The sequence below is a fragment of the Dendrobates tinctorius genome, unplaced genomic scaffold (assembly GCF_039654945.1).
Source record: "Dendrobates tinctorius isolate UK_male_01 unplaced genomic scaffold, ASM3965494v1 ptg000166l, whole genome shotgun sequence".
NCBI classification, from domain to species: Eukaryota; Metazoa; Chordata; class Amphibia; order Anura; family Dendrobatidae; genus Dendrobates; species Dendrobates tinctorius.
Window position 1 is genome coordinate 14233228 of NW_027361833.1, and position 19599 is coordinate 14252826.

Here is a 19599-nt window from a genome sequence, read left to right on the forward strand (position 1 = left end):
TGTATTCTGTGCCCCTGCACTCTGCCCTGTAGTGCGTCTCTGCACACACTCTGTGCTTGTACTCTGCCTCTTGTCCCGTGCCATGTCTCGTGTTGTCTCTCGTGCCGTGTTTTATCCTTGTTATGCTTTGACTTGTACTTCCTATGTTCTCTGCCTTGCCTGCTTCGCCATGTCTGGCCTTTGCTATTCTGAGCCTTGTAGTACTTCCACATTCTCTGTCTCTGCCTGGTTTTCGGTACTCTGTCTTATGGTGCTCTCTTGCACATTCCATGTCTAGTCTCAAGGTTCTGCCTTGACCCAGCTCTGGGTTTCGGCCTACGCTCCGCTGCTAGTCCTCTACTCTCTCTGACCCCGCTCTGTGCTTCTGCCTATGTTCCGCTCCTTGTTCCATACCTTGTCTAGCTTTGCCTTGCTTCTTGCCTTGCCGTGCCTTGCTTCTTCGTGTGCCCTTTGCATGCGCCTGGCCTTCCTAGCCTCCTGTCTGTGCCTCAGCCGTGCCCGCCCTAGCCGTGCCCGCCTGCTTGTGCCTCACCCGTGCTCATCGACCAGTGACAGCTGTGTCGCCTGTTATGCCCCAGCCGGGTTTTCCGGAGTCTTGCCCGTCTGTCTGTGCCTCAGCCCGACCAGCTAGCCAGTGCCCCAGCCATGCTCTTTGTGCTTGCTTGCACCCATGCTGTCTCTGCACTGTGCTTTGCGTGCTTCTCTAATAGCACGTGCAAGCCCTAGCCTGCTCCTTGGCATACCTCCCCGTGCTTCTGTAAAAGTATGCGCAGGTCTTGCCATGTACCCTGTCGTGCCCTCTTGCACGCACAGGCCCTAGCCTACACCCTGTCGTGCCCTCTTGCATGCACAGGCCCTAGCTTGTACCTTGTCGTGCCCTCTTGCACGCACAGGCCCTAGCCTGAACCCTGGCGTGTCTCTTAGCACGCACTGTCTTGAACCTGACCCTGGCGTGTCCCTCGGCACGCACAGGACCTTGCCTTGAACCCTGACCCTGGCGTGTCCCTTGGCACGCGCAGGACCTTGCCTTGCACCCTGACCCTGGCGTGTCCCTTGGCACACGCAGGACCTTGCCTTGTACCCTGACCCTGGCGTGTCCCTCGGCACGTGCAGGACCTTGCCTTGGACTTTGAACCCTGGCATGTCCCTACACATGCACCATGTCTTGTACTTTGAACTTTGAACCCTGGCGTGTCCCCTACACACGCACCGTGTTTTGTACTTTGAACCTGGCGTGTCCCCTACACACGCACCTTGCTTTGCACCTTGCCCTGGACCCTGGTGTGCCCCTAGCACGCACCCTGCCTGGAACCTTGCCTTGGACCTTGGCGTGTTCCCTAACACGCACCATGTCTGGAGATCTGTCGTGCCTCCTTGCCTGAACCCTGGTTTGCCTGCCAAATGCCCGGAACCTGCCGATCCCTGCCAGAGATTGTTAGCCTGATGACTGCGGCCTGATGTCCGGAGCTGATGTCTGCAGCCTGATGCCCTGATCCTGTCGATCATTGCCAGCTGTCCGGAGTCCGATGCCATTGAGCCCTTGCCTGTACCCAGGCGTGCCACCTGGCACATACCATGCCATGGACCTTGGCGTGCCCTCGCATGCACCTTGCTGTGTTTTCCTGTTATCACGTCTTGCACCTGATGTAACCCTGAGTTTGCCTTAATGAAGATACCTTGAATTCACGTCTTGTCTTGTCTTCTGCACGTCCTTTGTCATCAGACACTCGTATTTAATGTCTACCTGAGCCGGCCGTCTGGTTCCAGCAGTCGTGGTGGCTCATCCCCTTGGTCTTGCCCCTGACACTCCCTGTGTAGGGGGTGGTTCCTCACAAGGTTAGCTCGCCCTAGGTGGGTGCCACGACCCAGAGACCACAGAGGGTCCACTCTAAAGAAAACGACTCAGCGTAAGCTGACTCTGTCACAGTTTGTTTTACTGATATGTACATAAAACAGGCATATGTACAGTGGGGCAAAAAAGTATTTAGTCAGTCAGCAATAGTGCAAGTTCCACCACTTAAAAAGATGAGAGGCGTCTGTAATTTACATCATAGGTAGACCTCAACTATGGGAGACAAACTGAGAAAAAAAAATCCAGAAAATCACATTATCTGTTTTTTTTTCCTTTTATTTGCATATTATGGTGGAAAATAAGTATTTGGTCAGAAACAAAATTTCATCTCAATACTTTGTGATATATCCTTTGTTGGCAATGACAGAGGTCAAACGTTTTCTGTAAGTCTTCACAAGGTTGCCACACACTGTTGTTGGTATGTTGGCCCATTCCTCCATGCAGATCTCCTCTAGAGCAGTGATGTTTTTGGCTTTTCGCTTGGCAACACGGACTTTCAACTCCCTCCAAAGGTTTTCTATAGGGTTGAGATCTGGAGACTGGCTAGGCCACTCCAGGACCTTGAAATGCTTCTTACGAAGCCACTCCTTCGTTGCCCTGGCGGTGTGCTTTGGATCATTGTCATGTTGAAAGACCCAGCCACGTTTCATCATCAATGCCCTTGCTGATGGAAGGAGGTTTGCACTCAAAATCTCACGATACATGGCCCCATTCATTCTTTCATGTACCCGGATCAGTCGTCCTGGCCCCTTTGCAGAGAAACAGCCCCAAAGCATGATGTTTCCACCACCATGCTTTACAGTAGGTATGGTGTTTGATGGATGCAACTCAGTATTCTTTTTCCTCCAAACACGACAAGTTGTGTTTCTACCAAACAGTTCCAGTTTGGTTTCATCAGACCATAGGACATTCTCCCAAAACTCCTCTGGATCATCCAAATGCTCTCTAGCAAACTTCAGACGGGCCCGGACATGTACAGGCTTAAGCAGTGGGACACGTCTGGCACGGCAGGATCTGAGTCCATGGTGGCGTAGTGTGTTACTTATGGTAGGCCTTGTTACATTGGTCCCAGCTCTCTGCAGTTCATTCACTAGGTCCCCCCGCGTGGTTCTGGGATTTTTGCTCACCGTTCTTGTGATCATTCTGACCCCACGGGGTGGGATTTTGCGTGGAGCACCAGATCGAGGGAGATTATCAGTGGTCTTGTATGTCTTCCATTTTCTAATTATTGCTCCCACAGTTGATTTCTTCACTCCAAGCTGGTTGGCTATTGCAGATTCAGTCTTCCCAGCCTGGTGCAGGGCTACAATTTTGTTTCTGGTGTCCTTTGACAGCTCTTTGGTCTTCACCATAGTGGAGTTTGGAGTCAGACTGTTTGAGGGTGTGCACAGGTGTCTTTTTATACTGATAACAAGTTTAAACAGGTGCCATTACTACAGGTAATGAGTGGAGGAAAGAGGAGACTCTTAAAGAAGAAGTTACAGGTCTGTGAGAGCCAGAAATCTTGATTGCTTGTTTCTGACCAAATACTTATTTTCCACCATAATATGCAAATAAAAGGAAAAAAAAACAGACAATGTGATTTTCTGGATTTTTTTTTCTCAGTTTGTCTCCCATAGTTGAGGTCTACCTATGATGTAAATTACAGACGCCTCTCATCTTTTTAAGTGGTAGAACTTGCACTATTGCTGACTGACTAAATACTTTTTTGCCCCACTGTATGTGTCTATATGCTGCAGCTCGTAGGGCAACATTCCCCACCTGCAATTCTCTCATAATTCACTTCTACAGGAGTTCTGGAAAACGGCCAAGCGTCTTCAGCTGTTCAGTTTGACATTATATATTTTGGGGGCACTGTCTATGTGCTATTTTTTTGGGGGGCGGATGAAGTGATGGGAGAGCAATTGGGTGGCCATGCCATTTTCTAGGTGGTACAATGTTACATGAGGTGTCGTTGGCATAGGCTGCGGAACAATACAACAATACAGCAGATACAGAAAGTATGGCAGAGGGAGAAGCAGCAGGTACAAAATTGTGATATCAGTAAAGTAGGGAGATGGCAAAGGTTGCTCATGGGTGGGAAAGATGATAGAAAAATGAGAAGCCAAAAATGCTTTGGTAGCAAAATCTGCACAAGTTGAGTTTGTAAGCAGTCTTCATGGTGGTCCGGGCCAGATGGAAAAGGCCACAAAAATAATCAGAGAAAGCAGAGTCTGTGAGGGATTGAGTTAAACTCTGCGGTGTTCACTAGCCGAGTACGTAGAGTGCCTGTGTAAAAAAAAGTATCTACCTACCATTATATGGTCACTGTATCTTGGTAAAATAGGCATTTGTACGCGTATATTGATTTTTTTTTTTGTTGTAATGATGGTAATACTGAGTGCAGTGATAAAATGTTCATGTTGTGGCGGTATTATTTGGGTCTTGTATAGTGGTACTATTGGTCATTTTGCTCTTTGCATAGTGACTCTGACTTCAGTATACAGTATATGTGTTTCTAGTATGATATTTCAGTATTTAATGTTCCACTATCATTTTGCCTAAGGTCACACATTGCCTCCAATCGGCCATTACTGTGTATGTGAAAAAGAGTAGACAAAAGCAAAATCCACTTATGTTGTCCTTTCAGGGTCCCAGTATGAACTCTTACCTGAATCCCAGACATACATTTAGATTGCTACCAATTTAAAAGAATTAAGATTGGCCACTAGGGATGAGCCAATGAGCCTGGTCAGTATTTCATGGCGGTAGGACACCACCTCCTTCTTACTGACATCCCCGATGGTTCTTTGGATTAACCGCCTGCTTTTTGCAGCGTGATACACTCATAACGTCATGCCAGGCTGGATACTCTAAAAAGAAGCCATGGATGCCAGCAGGTAAGAGCCATTTTGTGGGTCTCCTGCCCAGCGGTTACAGATTACTGACCTGGCCACTGGACCAGGGTCCGGGAATATATTCACTCATCTCAAATGCCCACCATAAATTTATGAAGCTAAACAAGTGCATTTAGCATTTGGTAATGGATGTTGACTAGATCATTGCATTTTATGACAGTTTGTGAGGTCAGAAGGTCATCCTCATTTAATCCTACATTATATATTGATGACTATCCAATAACTCAAGGAACACTACTTAAAGGAATCTCTCATCATATTTTTGCTACCTTATTTGAGAGCAGCCTGATGTAGGGGTAGAGACCCTAATTCCAGTGATGTGTCACTTACTAGATAAAATCACTGTTTTATCTGCTGCAAATCTACCAGTTCGCTTAGAATAGCCTAATATTGGCTGCTTTCTTTGTGCACTGCGTATAGGCAGAAAGCTGTCAATCAGTGGTAGGGCCAGGGTTATACAGAATGAATTAATATGAAGGACTGCATGGCCGCAGGCTTGCTAATTCTCTAGTAACATTCTCCAGCTGATTTTATCACGCAGACCAGTAAGTGACACATCACTGGACTCATGGTCTCTGCCCCTATAAAATACTCTAAAAAAAGATGGTAACAACTTGGTGACAGATTCCCTTTAATATCAGAATTCTTGATCACTTAATTGCCCCAACCAGCAAACAGAAAATCTGCAATACAGAGTTTGCTTTTAATAAAAAATGAATCCCAGTTTTTGGACAACTTACCACTTCAGCACCCAGGGCATTATCATCCAGGACGGACACCCAGCTTATTGTCTCAGGACTATCATTATAAATCACTGCTTTGCGGATTTTTGATGTTCCAATGTAGACAGGTCCAAAGATAAGGCACTGCAGAGGTTTTCCAGAAAGATCTAGCAATTGTAGATTCTGGTTGACTATATTTCCTTTTATCTTCAAGAACTGCTCCTCGTGACCTTGCAATTTAACCCTAAAGAAATGAGCCAGACAACAAAAAAAAGTCAGCTTTCATACACAGCACCTTCATGCACACAGATACATAAAACAGATCCTCACAAACGGCAGATATTTATCACTGCCAATGGACAGAGTTTGCCACATATTCGTGCTGAGAAAAATGTAGAGTTGTCGCAGCAGCGATGAGCGAATGTGCTGGGATAAGGTGTTATCTGAGCATGCTTATGCCCAAGAGACAATCCCTATCATCACTAATTGCCAGTAAACATTTGCAACAGAAGATTAGATGCTGTGGCGCTGAAAACCTGCATCCCACGACAATATCTTCTCCCCATGACAATATCTGCCCCCCGACAAGATCTGCCCCATGACAATAACTGTCGCCCGTGACAATATCTGCCCCCCATGACAATATCTGCCCCGTGACAATATCTGCCCCATTGACAGTATTTGCCCCGTGACAATATCTGCCCCCATGACAATATCTGCCCCGTGACAACATCTGCCACCCATGACAATATCTGCCCCGTGACAATATCTGCCCCATTGACAGTATTTGCCCCGTGACAATATCTGCCCCCCATGACAATATCTGCCCCGTGACAATATCTGCCCCCATGACAGTATTTGCCCCGTGACAATATCTGCCCCCATGACAGTATTTGCCCCGTGACAATATCTGCCCCATTGACAGCATCTGCCCCGTGACAATATCTGCCCCATTGACAGTATTTGCCCCGTGACAATATCTGCCACCCATGATAATATCCGCCCCATGACAATATCTGCGGCCCGTGACAAAATCTGCCCCCGTGACATTACCTGCCCCTCATCACAACATCTGCCTCCCATGACAATATCTACAAGTCCATTTACCTGCAGATTTAACCTGCAGAATGCATCCATAACAATTCCTTCTTGTGTGAACTTCTCCTAAAGAGGAAAGTAATTATCCATACTGCTATACAGCAACTAGTTTCATATCAATATTTGTATTTAAAGGGTTTTTTCCCCCAAAATTCTACAGGAGTTCATATTTAACCTCATCACCCAGGGCGATTTTTTTTTTTTTTTCCCCACTTTTTCTAAGAGCCATAACTTCTTATTTTCCAGCCATGTAACCCTATGAGGGCTTGCTTTTTCGGGGACGAGTTGTACCTTTGAACGACACAATTTATTCTGCCACGTAGAGTACTGTAAAATGGGGAAAAATCCAAGTGTGGTGAAATTGCAAAAAAATGCAATGGTTTTTGGGGGCTTTTACTTGCCATGTTCAATTAATGGTAAAACTGACCTGACAATGTGATTCAGATACCAAACATGTTAACCTTTTTTCATTTAAGTGGTGAAAAAAAAAATTCAGACATTTGTCAAACAAAACCTTTCACTTCTGTCGCAATTTTCCGAGACCCGTAATGTTCTCATTTTTGCTGATCAGGGGCTGTATCATGGATTATTTTCTGTGCCCTGAGCTGACATTTTTACTGATACCATATTGGGGTAGGTACAATATTTTTATTGTCTTTTATTACACTTTTATTGCAATGTTGCAATGACCAAAAAAACATAATTCTGGTATTTTCTTTTTTTTTTGTTACGCCATTATCAGATCCAATAGATTACTTTATATTGATAGAGTGGACATTTCTGAATGCGGCGATACCAAATATGTGTATTTTTTTGTTTTTTTTAATGGGGCAAATAGGGGGTGTTTAGAAATTTTGTGTTTTTGTTATTTTTTTATATTTTTTTTAATTTTTTAAAGCTGCAATTATCCGAACACCTGGGCTATATGTATCAGGGCATCAGCAATGCTACGTACAGCAGAAATCACAATCTCTTATGAATGCTGGCCATGGAACAGCGTCCACGGGAGCTGTGGTGTGGGTGCAAGGTTATACACAGCTTAACTGAGCTCTGCTACATCTTCAGCAGAAAAAAACTGTGACTCTATCATAACTGCTGCACCCAGTAGACTAAGTGGTACATTGCTGGAATCAGAGTCTCTGTCCCTACATCATGCTGCAGTCAGATTGCATAGCAACAACTGCTGACAGATTCCCTTTAATGCTTGCTGGATATAAAAGGGATCCGGTGTGACCCTCTCAATTATTTGAATATTTTTCACTCACTGAAATACATTTTATTGCAGCGAGAATAAGAAGAAGCAGTGCAGCTGTTTCATTGAGCACGCTCCACAGATTAAGATGGACTGTCTCTGCTCTTCTTCTTCACATTATGGCCAGCTGGATGAAGTGGTTCCCACATTCTGGTGACCAGAATGAGTTCCAGTGATGGAACGTTTGCCAATTTCAAATTAAAAGAAAGGTTTGAAGAGAATCTGTCAGCAGATTTCAAGTACAAGCTGCATACGTTATTACATAGACCTGATTAGATTGGTGTACTTACTTTGAATATCCAGGTCAGAATACATGCTATCAAAGATCGAGCATAATAGCCCAGAATGAGGGTCATCATGGAGCCAAATGTATTCAATCTCCTCCCAAAAAAAACAGAATGACAGCTGCAGCTTGTACTGACTAGAGTGAGATTTCAGCAGTAGAAGCAGGGAGGAGGGATAGTGAGGAGCTAATCACACTTGTCAGCAATTCAAAATTGACAATCAACATGGATGAACTTCCTGTTATCACTTTTACCTTGTACCAGCATAGCTAAAGCAAAGGTGAAAAATGTTAAGGAAGAGTCTCTCCTTCTGCATTTTGCAGTGTCAGATGGAGATTTAGGTTTGGAGATGTTTCAGTGTATACAACTATATACTATGGCCTGTGTCATCTATAGACTCCCCTAGTAGAATATATATATATATCTATATATATATCACATTTGGTATTACTGGATGCATATTATATGTCCATCATATAACGACCTGACAATGTCCATTGTCCTGAAGGAATCTCCTCTGTCCTATTGTTGAGCACACAGAAGCCTATGGGAACATTTGACCTATTTCCATAAGGATTTCCTGGTTCATGCAGCATGTAGACCCTGCCATGCATAAGGTCTTATGGGGAACCTGTCACCAGGTTTTCCCAATATAAACTACGGCTATCACCGTTAATGCTTCTAGTTTTACAATATTCTAGCAAGAAGTACTGCATATAAGACCCCAATCCCCTCTGCATAGCCAAAAAACACCTTTCATAATCCCCCCAAATGACGCAGTCCAGTCCGATGGGTGTCGCTGCTCTTTCTGCGCCTCCTCTGTCTTGCAATTGCCTTCCTCCTGCTTGCTTCAAATGGATGACATGTCCTACATCATCCACACAGGGCCCCTCAATCTCCCTCCTGCGCCCAAAGTGGCACCATTGACCCGCCATTGATGTGCATTACAGTACTCTCTGCTCTCCCCCCAGCAGGGTGGAGCGAAACACCGTTGTAAAAAAGCGTGATTGGGGGCGCCATCCACATAAAGCAAGAAGGAAGCAGATTGCAGGGATATTGCCTATCGTATGGGACTGGGGGGCTATAAAAGGTATTTTTTGGGCTATACAGAGGAGGTTGGGGTCTTATATAGAGTTTGCTAGAATATTGTAAAAGTGGCATTAAATGAGGTGGCTGTAGTTTATATTGGGAAAACCAGGTGACAAGTTCTCTTTGGTCATTTGTTAAAAAATAAGCTCATCTTATGGCCAATGCAAAGAAAAACAAGATAGTAAATTACTTTACCTAAAAAGACATTTTCAGTTTGCCAATCAGTACTAAGTGCTGTGTTTACACGAAGAAGCCGGCAGCATATATGACCACTCCCCCGGAAGAAGGCTTTGGTGGCGAAACACGCATGTTATCTCCTATCTTATATTCTTTTGGTCTTGGTAAATTATTTTCCTACATGATGCCTTGATAGGGGACATGTATTCCTATGCAACACTCTATTAACTATTTATTATTTATACTCACTACATGTGATATGTTGGTTCTGTAATTTCTTATGATTGTTATTATTTATTCATGTTCCTAGACTGAATGTATCTTACTACATATTATATTTAAACTACTGGTTTGTGGACCATTTCTTTGGCTAGTGGTATTTGTACTCATTTTATATTTTGTATTAATAAAGTTCTTTTAGCATGATTTAAGTGCTGTGTTTCTCCTTTATGTTTCTCTTTGGAATAAAATTCTTGGACTTAAAGTGCGCTGCCGGACAAAATATCAGATCCAAATCATGTAGATGAATCAACCTTTTAATTCCCAACGCGTTTCAAAGTCCATAATACTTCTTCCTCAGGGGATGATATATATGCATACACAGAGCTGTCTCCAGTTTTATACATTCACTTTTTAAAATTGGCGCCAATGATAACATATGATGCACCGTAGAGGTCAAAGTTCAGAACAGATCAATTGTCATGAAATTGTCACTTCAAAACGCGTTGGGAATTAAAAGGTTAATTCATCTACATGATTTGGATCTGATATTTTGTCCAGCAGCGCACTTTAAGTCCAAGAATTTTATTCCAAAGAGTTTCATGTGGCGGTACCTGTGTGGACCGTTGGACGTGCAGCAGGCTGACAAACTGATCTTATATGCTTGATTCTCTCCTGTAAAGGGTGAGTATATTTCTTTGTTATCCCTTTTAAATCACCCGCATAAGACCCTATTGCGCTCTTGTTTCACATATAGTTTGGACAAATCTCCTTTATGTTTAACGTGCTGTCCACTGCCTGTTGTCAAGTGCAATCATCTCTAGCAGAGACACAGATTACAGCAGGGGTGCTCAACCTTTTTTGATTCAAGGGCCACATTGCCATATTGAATCAATCCAGGGACCGTACTAAAAATTAAAGGTGTATTACGTTCTGTGAGATTTACGGGATATAAAAAGTATGTACTGTAAATGTCCTGATGCAAATCCTACTTACATGACTTACCTCCAAAAATCAGCACGTTAATGATATGGCTCACACTGAGTAAAAAACTGTGTGAATAGGTCCTAAAGAGGAAGAGCTCATGAATGTGATAGTCACAGACACGGAAGGCCACCTGTCTGATTCACATACTCCTTTCTGGAGTGTCAAACAGGATAAGAGACCCCATTCTCCTGAAGTAACAGAGTAACATAGTTATTAAGGTTGAAGGAAGACTTTAAGTCCATCTAGTTCAACCCATATCATATCCTAACCTGCCCTAACATGTTGATCCAGAGGAAGGCAAAAAAAACCCATGTGGCAAACAGTAAGCTTCACATTGGGGAAAAAAATTCCTTCCCGACTCCACATACGGCAATCAGACTAGCTCCCTGGATCAACGCAATATTAAGGAAACTAGTGTATATACCCTGTAATATTATACTTTTCAAGAAAGGCATCCAGTCCCTTCTTAAATTTTAGTAGGGAATCACTCATTGCAACATCATATGGCAGAGAGTTCCATAGTCTCACTGCTCTTACAGTAAAGAATCCGCGTCTGTGAGTATGCTTAAACCTTCTTTCCTCCAGACGTAGAGGATGCCCCCTTGTCCCCGTCACAGGTCTAAGAGTAAAAAGATCATTAGAAAGGTCTTTGTATTGTCCCTGCATATATTTATACATTGTAATAAGATCACCCCTAAGCCTTCGATTTTCCAAACTAAATAACCCCAAGTGTAATAACCTGTGTTGGTATTGCAGACCCCCTAGTTCCCTAATAACCTTGGTCGCTCTTCTCTGCACCCGCTCCAGTTCAGCTATGTCTTTATTATACACCGGAGACCAGAACTGTACACTGTATTCTAAGTGTGGTCGCACTAGTGACTTATATAGAGGTAAAATTATGTTCTCCTCCTGAGCATCTATGCCTCTTTTAATGCATCCCATTATTTTATTTGCCTTTGCAGCAGCTGCCTGACACTGGCCACTAAATGTGAGTTTGTCGTCTACCCATACACCCAGGTCTTTTTCAGTGACAGTTTTGCCCAGTGTTTTACAATTACCGTATATACTTGTGTATAAGCTGAGATTTTCAGCCCATTTTTTTGGGCTGAAAGTCCCCCTCTCGGCTTATACACGAGTCATATACCGGGGGGGATCGGCGGGGGAGGGGGAGCGGGGGTGTCAGATCATACTCACCCTTCTCTGCAGCTCCCCTGCTTGTTACATGTTGTCGGCGCTTCTCTCTTCCTGCTTCAGCTGTCAAATGGTACCCGCTCATTAAATATGCGCATATTTAATGAGCGGGTGCCACGTGACCACTGAACCAGGAAGAGAGCAGCGCCGACAACATGGAACAAGCAGAGGAGCTGCAGAGACAAGCGCCAGGACCCGGTGAGTATGAACGGGGGGTTGGGAGGCATATTCACCTGTCCCTGCACTCTGCTGTCTTGCGTCCTCTGCAGTGACATTCAGGACAGAGAGCGCTATCGCTCTCTGCCTGCACAGTCACTGCAGAGCGCAACGCTGATGAGCAGGGGGCAGCGACTGAGGTGAGTATGCAGGTATTTGTTTTTTTTTGTCAGGGAGGCAGCGGCAGCAACAACATGATGGGGCCACACACTGTGCAGCATAACTGGGGCCACTCACTGTGCAGATAACTGGGGCCACTCACTGTGCACATAACTGGGGCCACTCACTGTGCACATAACTGGGGCCACTCACTGTGCACATAACTGGGGCCACTCACTGTGCATCCTAACTGGGGCCACTCACTGTGCATCCTAACTGGGGCCACTCACTGTGCATGATAACTGGGGCCACTCACTGTGCATGATAACTGGGGCCACTCACTGTGCACATAACTGGGGCCACTCACTGTGCACATAACTGGGGCCACTCACTGTGCACATAACTGGGGCCACTCACTGTGCACATAACTGGGGCCACTCACTGTGCATCCTAACTGGGGCCACTCACTGTGCATCCTAACTGGGGCCACTCACTGTGCATGATAACTGGGGCAACTCACTGTGCATGATAACTGGGGCCACTCACTGTGCACATAACTGGGGCCACTCACTGTGCATGATAACTGGGGCCACTCACTGTGCACATAACTGGGGCCACTCACTGTGCATGATAACTGGGGCCACTCACTGTGCAGCATAACTGGGGCCACTCACTGTGCAGCATAACTGGGGCCACTCACTGTCCATGATAACTGGGGCCACTCACTGTGCATGATAACTGGGGCCACTCACTGTGCACATAACTGGGGCCACTCACTGTGCACATAACTGGGGCCACTCACTGTGCACATAACTGGGGCCACTCACTGTGCATGATAACTGGGGCAACTCACTGTCCATGATAACTGGGGCCACTCACTGTGCAGCATAACTGGGGCCACTCACTGTGCATGATAACTGGGGCCACTCACTGTCCATGATAACTGGGGCCACTCACTGTGCATGATAACTGGGGCCACTCACTGTGCACATAACTGGGGCCACTCACTGTGCATCCTAACTGGGGCCACTCACTGTGCATGATAACTGGGGCAACTCACTGTGCATGATAACTGGGGCCACTCACTGTGCATGATAACTGGGGCCACTCACTGTGCATGATAACTGGGGCCACTCACTGTGCATCATAACTGGGGCCACATACTGCAGATAACTGAGGCCACTCACTGTGCACCCTCGGCTTATACACAAGTCAATAAGTTTTCCCAGTTTTTTGTGGCAAAATTAGGGGGGTCGGCTTATACTCAGGTCGGCTTATACTCGAGTATATACGATAAGCACATAATTATACATCTTGTTCGTTCTACCCAAGTGCATGACCTTACATTTATCCCCATTAAAGATCATTTGCCATTTATCAGCCCAAGCTTCTAGTTTACATAAATCCTCCTGTAATATAAAATTGTCCTCCTCTGTATTGATTACCCTGCAGAGTTTAGTGTCATCTGCAAATATTGAAATTCTACTCTCTATGCCCCCTACAAGGTCATTAATAAATAAGTTAAAAAGAAGCAGGCCCAAAACTGACCCCTGTGGTACCCCACTGCTAACCGTGACTCAGTCTGAGTGTGCTCCATTAATAACCACCCTTTGTTTCCTATCGCTGAGCCAGCTCTTAACCCACTTACATATTTTCCCCTATCCCCATTGTTCTCATTTTATGTATCAACCTTTTGTGTGGCACCGTATCAAAAGCTTTTGAAAAGTCCATGTACACCACGTCCACTGCATTCCCTTGGTCCAGTCCAGAACTTACCTCTTCATAAAAGCTTATCAAATTAGTCTGACAGGAACGGTCCCTCGTAAACCCATGTTGATATTGGGTCATGAGGTTATTCTTCTTCAGATACTCCCATATAGTATCTCTTATAAAACCCTCCAGGATTTTACCAAAAGTTGAGGTTAAACTTACTGGCCTATAATTTCCAAGTTCAGTTTTTGTCCCCTTTTTGAATATTGGCACCACATTTGCTAAACCCAAGTCCTGTGGTACAGACCCTGGTATTATGGAGTCTTTAAAGATTAAAAATAATGGTCTATATAGATAGACTGTGCTTAATTTCTGCAGTACTCGGGGGTGTATCCCATCCGGACCCGGGGATTTGTCAATTTTAGTGATTTGTAGACACCGCCGTACTTCCTGCTGGGTTAACCAGGTGACATTTAATGGAGAATTTTTATCCCTGATCATGTTATCAGTTATGGGATTTTCTTGTGTAAATACTGTTGAAAAAAAGTCATTTAGCATATTGGTTTTTTCCTCATCCTCATCCACTAGTGATGGGCGAGTCCTAAATTACTCGGAATCGCTTGACTCTAGCGAGTCCGAGCCCGGGACTCGCTACTCGTTGCGAGTCTAGCGAGTCCAATGTTAATGAATGGGGAAGCGAGTCTTAGCGAGTAATGTGCGATTTACAAATTACAAAGGAACATAACAGATTCTATATTTGCGAGTCCCGAATCCAGTATACAGGACTCGGGATTCGTAGACTCGCTCAGACTCGCTCACAATCGCTGTGTGTTGACATAGGCTGTCTTGGAAACTTGTAGGAACATAACAGATTCTGTATAAGCGAGTCCCGAATCCAGTATACAGGACTCGGAATCGTAGACTCGCTCAGACTCGCTGTTGACAGCGATGTGACATAGCGAGTCTAGCGAGTGAGAAAAAAAAACTCTGACAAAACTAGGATTGCCATTGACTTGCCTTGGACTTGTTACTGTGCGAGTAATCACTGGGAGACTCGCCGAGTAACGAGTCCAGCGAGTCCCTTACTATTCGCCGAGTAACGAGTCATAGCGAGTAGACTCGCCCATCCCTATCATCCACCATTTCACCCAGACTATTTTTATGGGGGCCAACACTATCATTTTTTAGCTTCTTACTATTTATGTAGTTAAAGAATATTTGGGGATTATTTTTACTTTCTCTGGCAATGAGTCTCTCTGTCTCAATCTTTCCTATTTTGATTTGCTTTTTACAGAATTTATTTAATTTTCTGTATTTATTTAATGCCTCATCACTACCTACTTGCTTTAATTCTCTAAATGCTTTATTTTTGTCCCTTATTGCGCCCCTTAGAGCTCTATTTAGCCATAGTGGTTTCCTCATATTTCTCGCATGTTTATTCCCATACGGTATATATTGTGCACAGGTCCTATTCAGGATGCTAATAAACGCCTCCCATTTTCTTTGTGTATTTTTATGTCTCAGGATATCGTCCCAGTTAATTGCACCAAGATCATCTCTCATCCGTTGGAAATTTGCTTTCCTGAAGTTTAGAGTCCTTGTAACCCCTCTACTACACATCTTATTAAAGGATACATGAAAACTTATTATTTTGTGATCCCTATTACCCAAGTGACCCCCAACGCTTACATTTGATATGCGGTCTGGCCTGTTGGTTAATATTAGGTCTAGCAGTGCCCCCCCTCTTGTTGGGTCCTGAACCAGTTGTGAAAGGTAATTGTCTCTCATAGTAGTCAAAAACCTATTACCTTTGCTGGAACTGCAGGTTTCGGTTCCCCAATGTATTTCAGGGTAGTTGAAGTCCCCCATAATAATGACTTCTCCTTGAGTCGCTGCTTCATCTATTTGCTTTATGAGGATATTCTCTGTTGCTTCCATTATTTTTGGAGACTTATAACAAACCCCTATCAGTAATTTATTATTTTTCCCCCCTCCCCTTATCTCTACCCACATGGACTCTACATTTTCATTAGATTCATATATATTATCACGCAGGATGGGTTTTAAGGATCATTTTACATATAAACACACGCCTCCCCCTCGCTTATTTGTTCGGTCATTTCTGAACAGACTATAGCCCTGTAAATTAACCGCCCAGTCATGGCTCTCATCCAGCCATGTCTCAGATATCCCCACCATGTCATAATTATGTTCCAACAACATTAACTCCAATTCCTCCATCTTGTTGGCGAGGCTTCTGGCATTAGTATACATGCACTTTATGTATCTCTCTGTACCTCTATTCTTTCTTAAATTATTAACTGTTCTAACCCCACCCCCCCATGCCACCCCCACCCCCAATTTCATTATTTGTGCCCAGGTCTCTATCTGCACTGTCTTCCCCTCCTATAAAAGGAATACCCTCCCCCCGTCCCTAGTTTAAACACTCCCCCAACCTACTAGCCATTTTCTCCCCCAGCACAGCTGCACCCTCCCCATTGAGGTGTTGCCCATCCCTAGCGTACAACCTGTAGCCAACTGAGAAGTCAGCCCAGTTCTCCAGGAACCCAAACCCCTCCTTCCTACACCAATTCCTGAGCCACGTATTAACCTCCTTAATCTCCCGTTGCCTCTCTGGCATGGCACGTGGTACAGGAAGTATCCAGAGATGTCTACAGAGTGCACCATTAGTACTGGCTAGTCCTGCTCCTCAGATGCTGGCCACTACTCTGTTTGGCTGCTTCCATATAGTTAACCTGCCAGGCAAGATTTTTCTGTCCATATGGCTGGGAGCTGAACAGATAGCTTGTGGCCCCCAGACCTCAAGTTGTGTACCTGATTATAGAAGTTGCGGGTGGGTCTTTATCGCGCTCATCTTCTACTTTTCTGTTTATCGAACAGCACGCAGGTATAATAGAGATGCAGGCCTTCAGTTCAGGGCAGACAAGTCATTGGGCAATGGTAGAAGCAATGCATGCTGGGATTTGAGAGACAAAATTCTGGCATAATGAGTCAATGGCAAGTTATGAACAGGTGAATCGGAGCCATTCCAGGACATACAAGACTCGTATTCAGGGCCAGACTGGCCATTTGGCAATTTTGGCAAATGCCAGAAGGGCCTGTCTGGTTGTGGGCTGCCTTGTCTGCTACATTGTTAATAGAATCGGTGTTCTCAAGATATCCATACTGTTAAGAGTTGTGCTGGAGCACAAAGTCGCTGACTCCTTCACTTACCCCAGCAGGTCACGGGTATCATTACAAATATTGGTCTTGTAGTAAATATTTCTTTCCTCCATCCAGGGTAATATTAGTAATATACCCCATCTGGTTCTTGGGGACGGGGACATTATGGGCCTGTGTGATTTCAAATGTCAGGGCTGAATTTCAGCCCCAGTCCGTACCTGCTCGTATTAGACTGGCATGTTCAACAAAGGCAGTTTTACGCTGTTGTGGGGGATTACAATCGGCAAGGCCACACTTTTTCTCCATTTTTGGTTAAAATGAAAGATACACTTTAATCTTATCTTCATATTATTGTGAATGGCTACGTTGTTTTGTACTTACTTTGCGGTTTCTTCTATGACAGCCGGAGCATCTGTACAGAGATCCACTTTAATTATTTGTGCAGATTTCGGCTCAACTACTCCACTGGTTGGAGACATAGTGATCGGGAGGTGGCCACTATATTTTATCTTAAAAGTACCTGATGAAAGAGATACATCGTCATCAAAAAAGAGGAACATTCGCAATACATCAACTACAGTGGCTTGTGAAAGAATTCACCACCCTTGGCATTTTGCGTGTTTTGCTACCCCCCAGCCTGAAATTTCACTGTTCTTTGAGGGTTTGCATCAGTTCATGTAAAGAACATGCCTACAACTGTGAACATTTGGTTTTATTTTTATTCTGAAGCAAGCTGCAAAAAGAACAAAATAAGCGAAAACAAAACTTCAGTGCATGAAACTATTCACCCCCCTAAAGTCAGTACTTTGTAGAGCCTTTTTTTGCAGTAATTAGAGCTGCAAGTCACTTTAGATAAGTCTGTGTGAGCTTTCCACATCTTGCCACTGGGATTTTTGCCCATTCCTCAAGGCAACACTGCTCCAGATCCTTGAAGCTAGATGGTTTCCTCTGGTGAACAGCAATCCTCAAATCTGACTACAGATTCTCAATTGGATTAAGGTCTGGTCTTTGACTTAGCCACTCCAAAACATTTACACTTTTCCCTTTAAACCACTCGGCTGTTGTTTTAGTTGTATGCTTTGGATCAGTGTCTTGTTGGAATGTGAACCTCTGTCCCAGTCTCAAATCACCGACAGACAGAAACGGGTTTTGGTTAGGAATTTTCCTGTATTTTGCACCATAAATCTTCTCCTCGAGTTGGATTATTTTCCTTGTCCCTGCTGCCGAAAAACATCCCCACAGCATGATGCTGCCACCACGTTTCACTGTGGGGATGGTGTTCTTGGGGTGAAGAGCTATGTTGGCTTGCCGCTAGACATAGCGCTTACCTTGGTGGCCAAGAAGTTTAATTTTGGTCTCATCTGACCACAGCACCTGCCTCCATAAATTTGGAGAGTCTCCCACATGTCTTTTGGCAAACTAAAAATGAGCCTTACAATTTTTGTGTGTAAGTAAAGGCTTTTTTCTGCCCATTCTTCCTTAAAGGCCACCTCTATGGAATATACATCTTGTTGTGGTTGTATGGACAGATACTCCAGTCTCTGCTTGGGATCTCGGCAGCTCCTTCAGGGTTACCTTAGGTCTCTGTGCTGCAACTCTAATTAATGCCCTCCTTGCCAGGCTGAGAGTTTTAGTGGGTGGCCCTCTCTTGGCAGGTTTTTTGTGGTACTATGTTCTTTCCATTTGATGATAATGGAATTGATAGTGCTTCAAGGGATCATCAGAGACTGGGATATTTTTTTAGAACCCAACCCTGACTTGTACTTCTCAACAACTTTATCTCTGACTTGTTTGGAGATCTCCTTGGTCTTCATGGTGTTGATTGGTTAGTGGGGACTCTTGCTTAATGGTTTTGCAGCCTTTGTGTCCTATCAGAAAAATTGTGTATATACTGACAGACCATGTGGCACTTAGATTGCACACAGGTGGACTTCCTTTCACTAAGCATGGGACTTATGAAGGTAATTGCTTGCACCAGAAAATTTTAGTGGCTCCATAGCAAAAGGGGTGAATACATATGCACCTTCCAATTTGTAGTTATTTCATCTCAATAATGCAATGTATGCCAATATTTTTCTCATTTGACTTCACCAACGTAGACTATTAGTGCTGATGCATAACACACAAATTGGATTAAAAAAATATTTCAACTCAGGTTGTAACGTAACAAAATAGGCAAAAAGCCAAGGGGAGCGAATACTTTCACAAGTCACTGTATCTTCCTAATTAGCTATCTTCTAGGTAGTTAGTTAATAGTAATGCGTAGTTGTAGTAATCAATATCCACAAGTGTCCACAGAAGAGTTTGGAGTATAAAAGAAGTGGTAAAGTAATGTATGAAAATCAACTAAATGAAAAAAGAAAGGTGTTTATCGCATTCACAAGGCTGCAGAGATTGTCCGCAGCCGCAGAAAAGCACGTACCAATTTAGAGCTGTCTGTACAGGATTCATTATTACGTTTATTAGAGAGCCCTTGTGGGCTTTTTTCTCGCACAGCATGGATCATCACTGTCAGTTTAGGTACATGGATACGGGCAATAAACACAGTACATGGCATTAAATAGAAATCAGCATCAAGAAGAATTAGTGATGTAATTGCTAAAAAGGAAAAATGGCCAGTGTG

At 44.2% G+C, this 19599-nt stretch overlaps 1 protein-coding gene across 1 annotated transcript in view; it reads right to left on the reverse strand.

Moving 5' to 3' along the window:
- Positions 1-19599, reverse strand: part of CFAP47 (cilia and flagella associated protein 47) — a 926770-nt gene that overhangs the window by 865236 nt on the left and 41935 nt on the right. The window contains exons 5-6 of the mRNA XM_073550693.1: positions 17358-17496; positions 5490-5715 (exon numbers count right to left, since the gene is read on the reverse strand). Coding sequence (XP_073406794.1) covers positions 5490-5715; positions 17358-17496 — 365 coding nt within the window. The remainder of the gene's footprint in view (positions 1-5489; positions 5716-17357; positions 17497-19599) is intronic.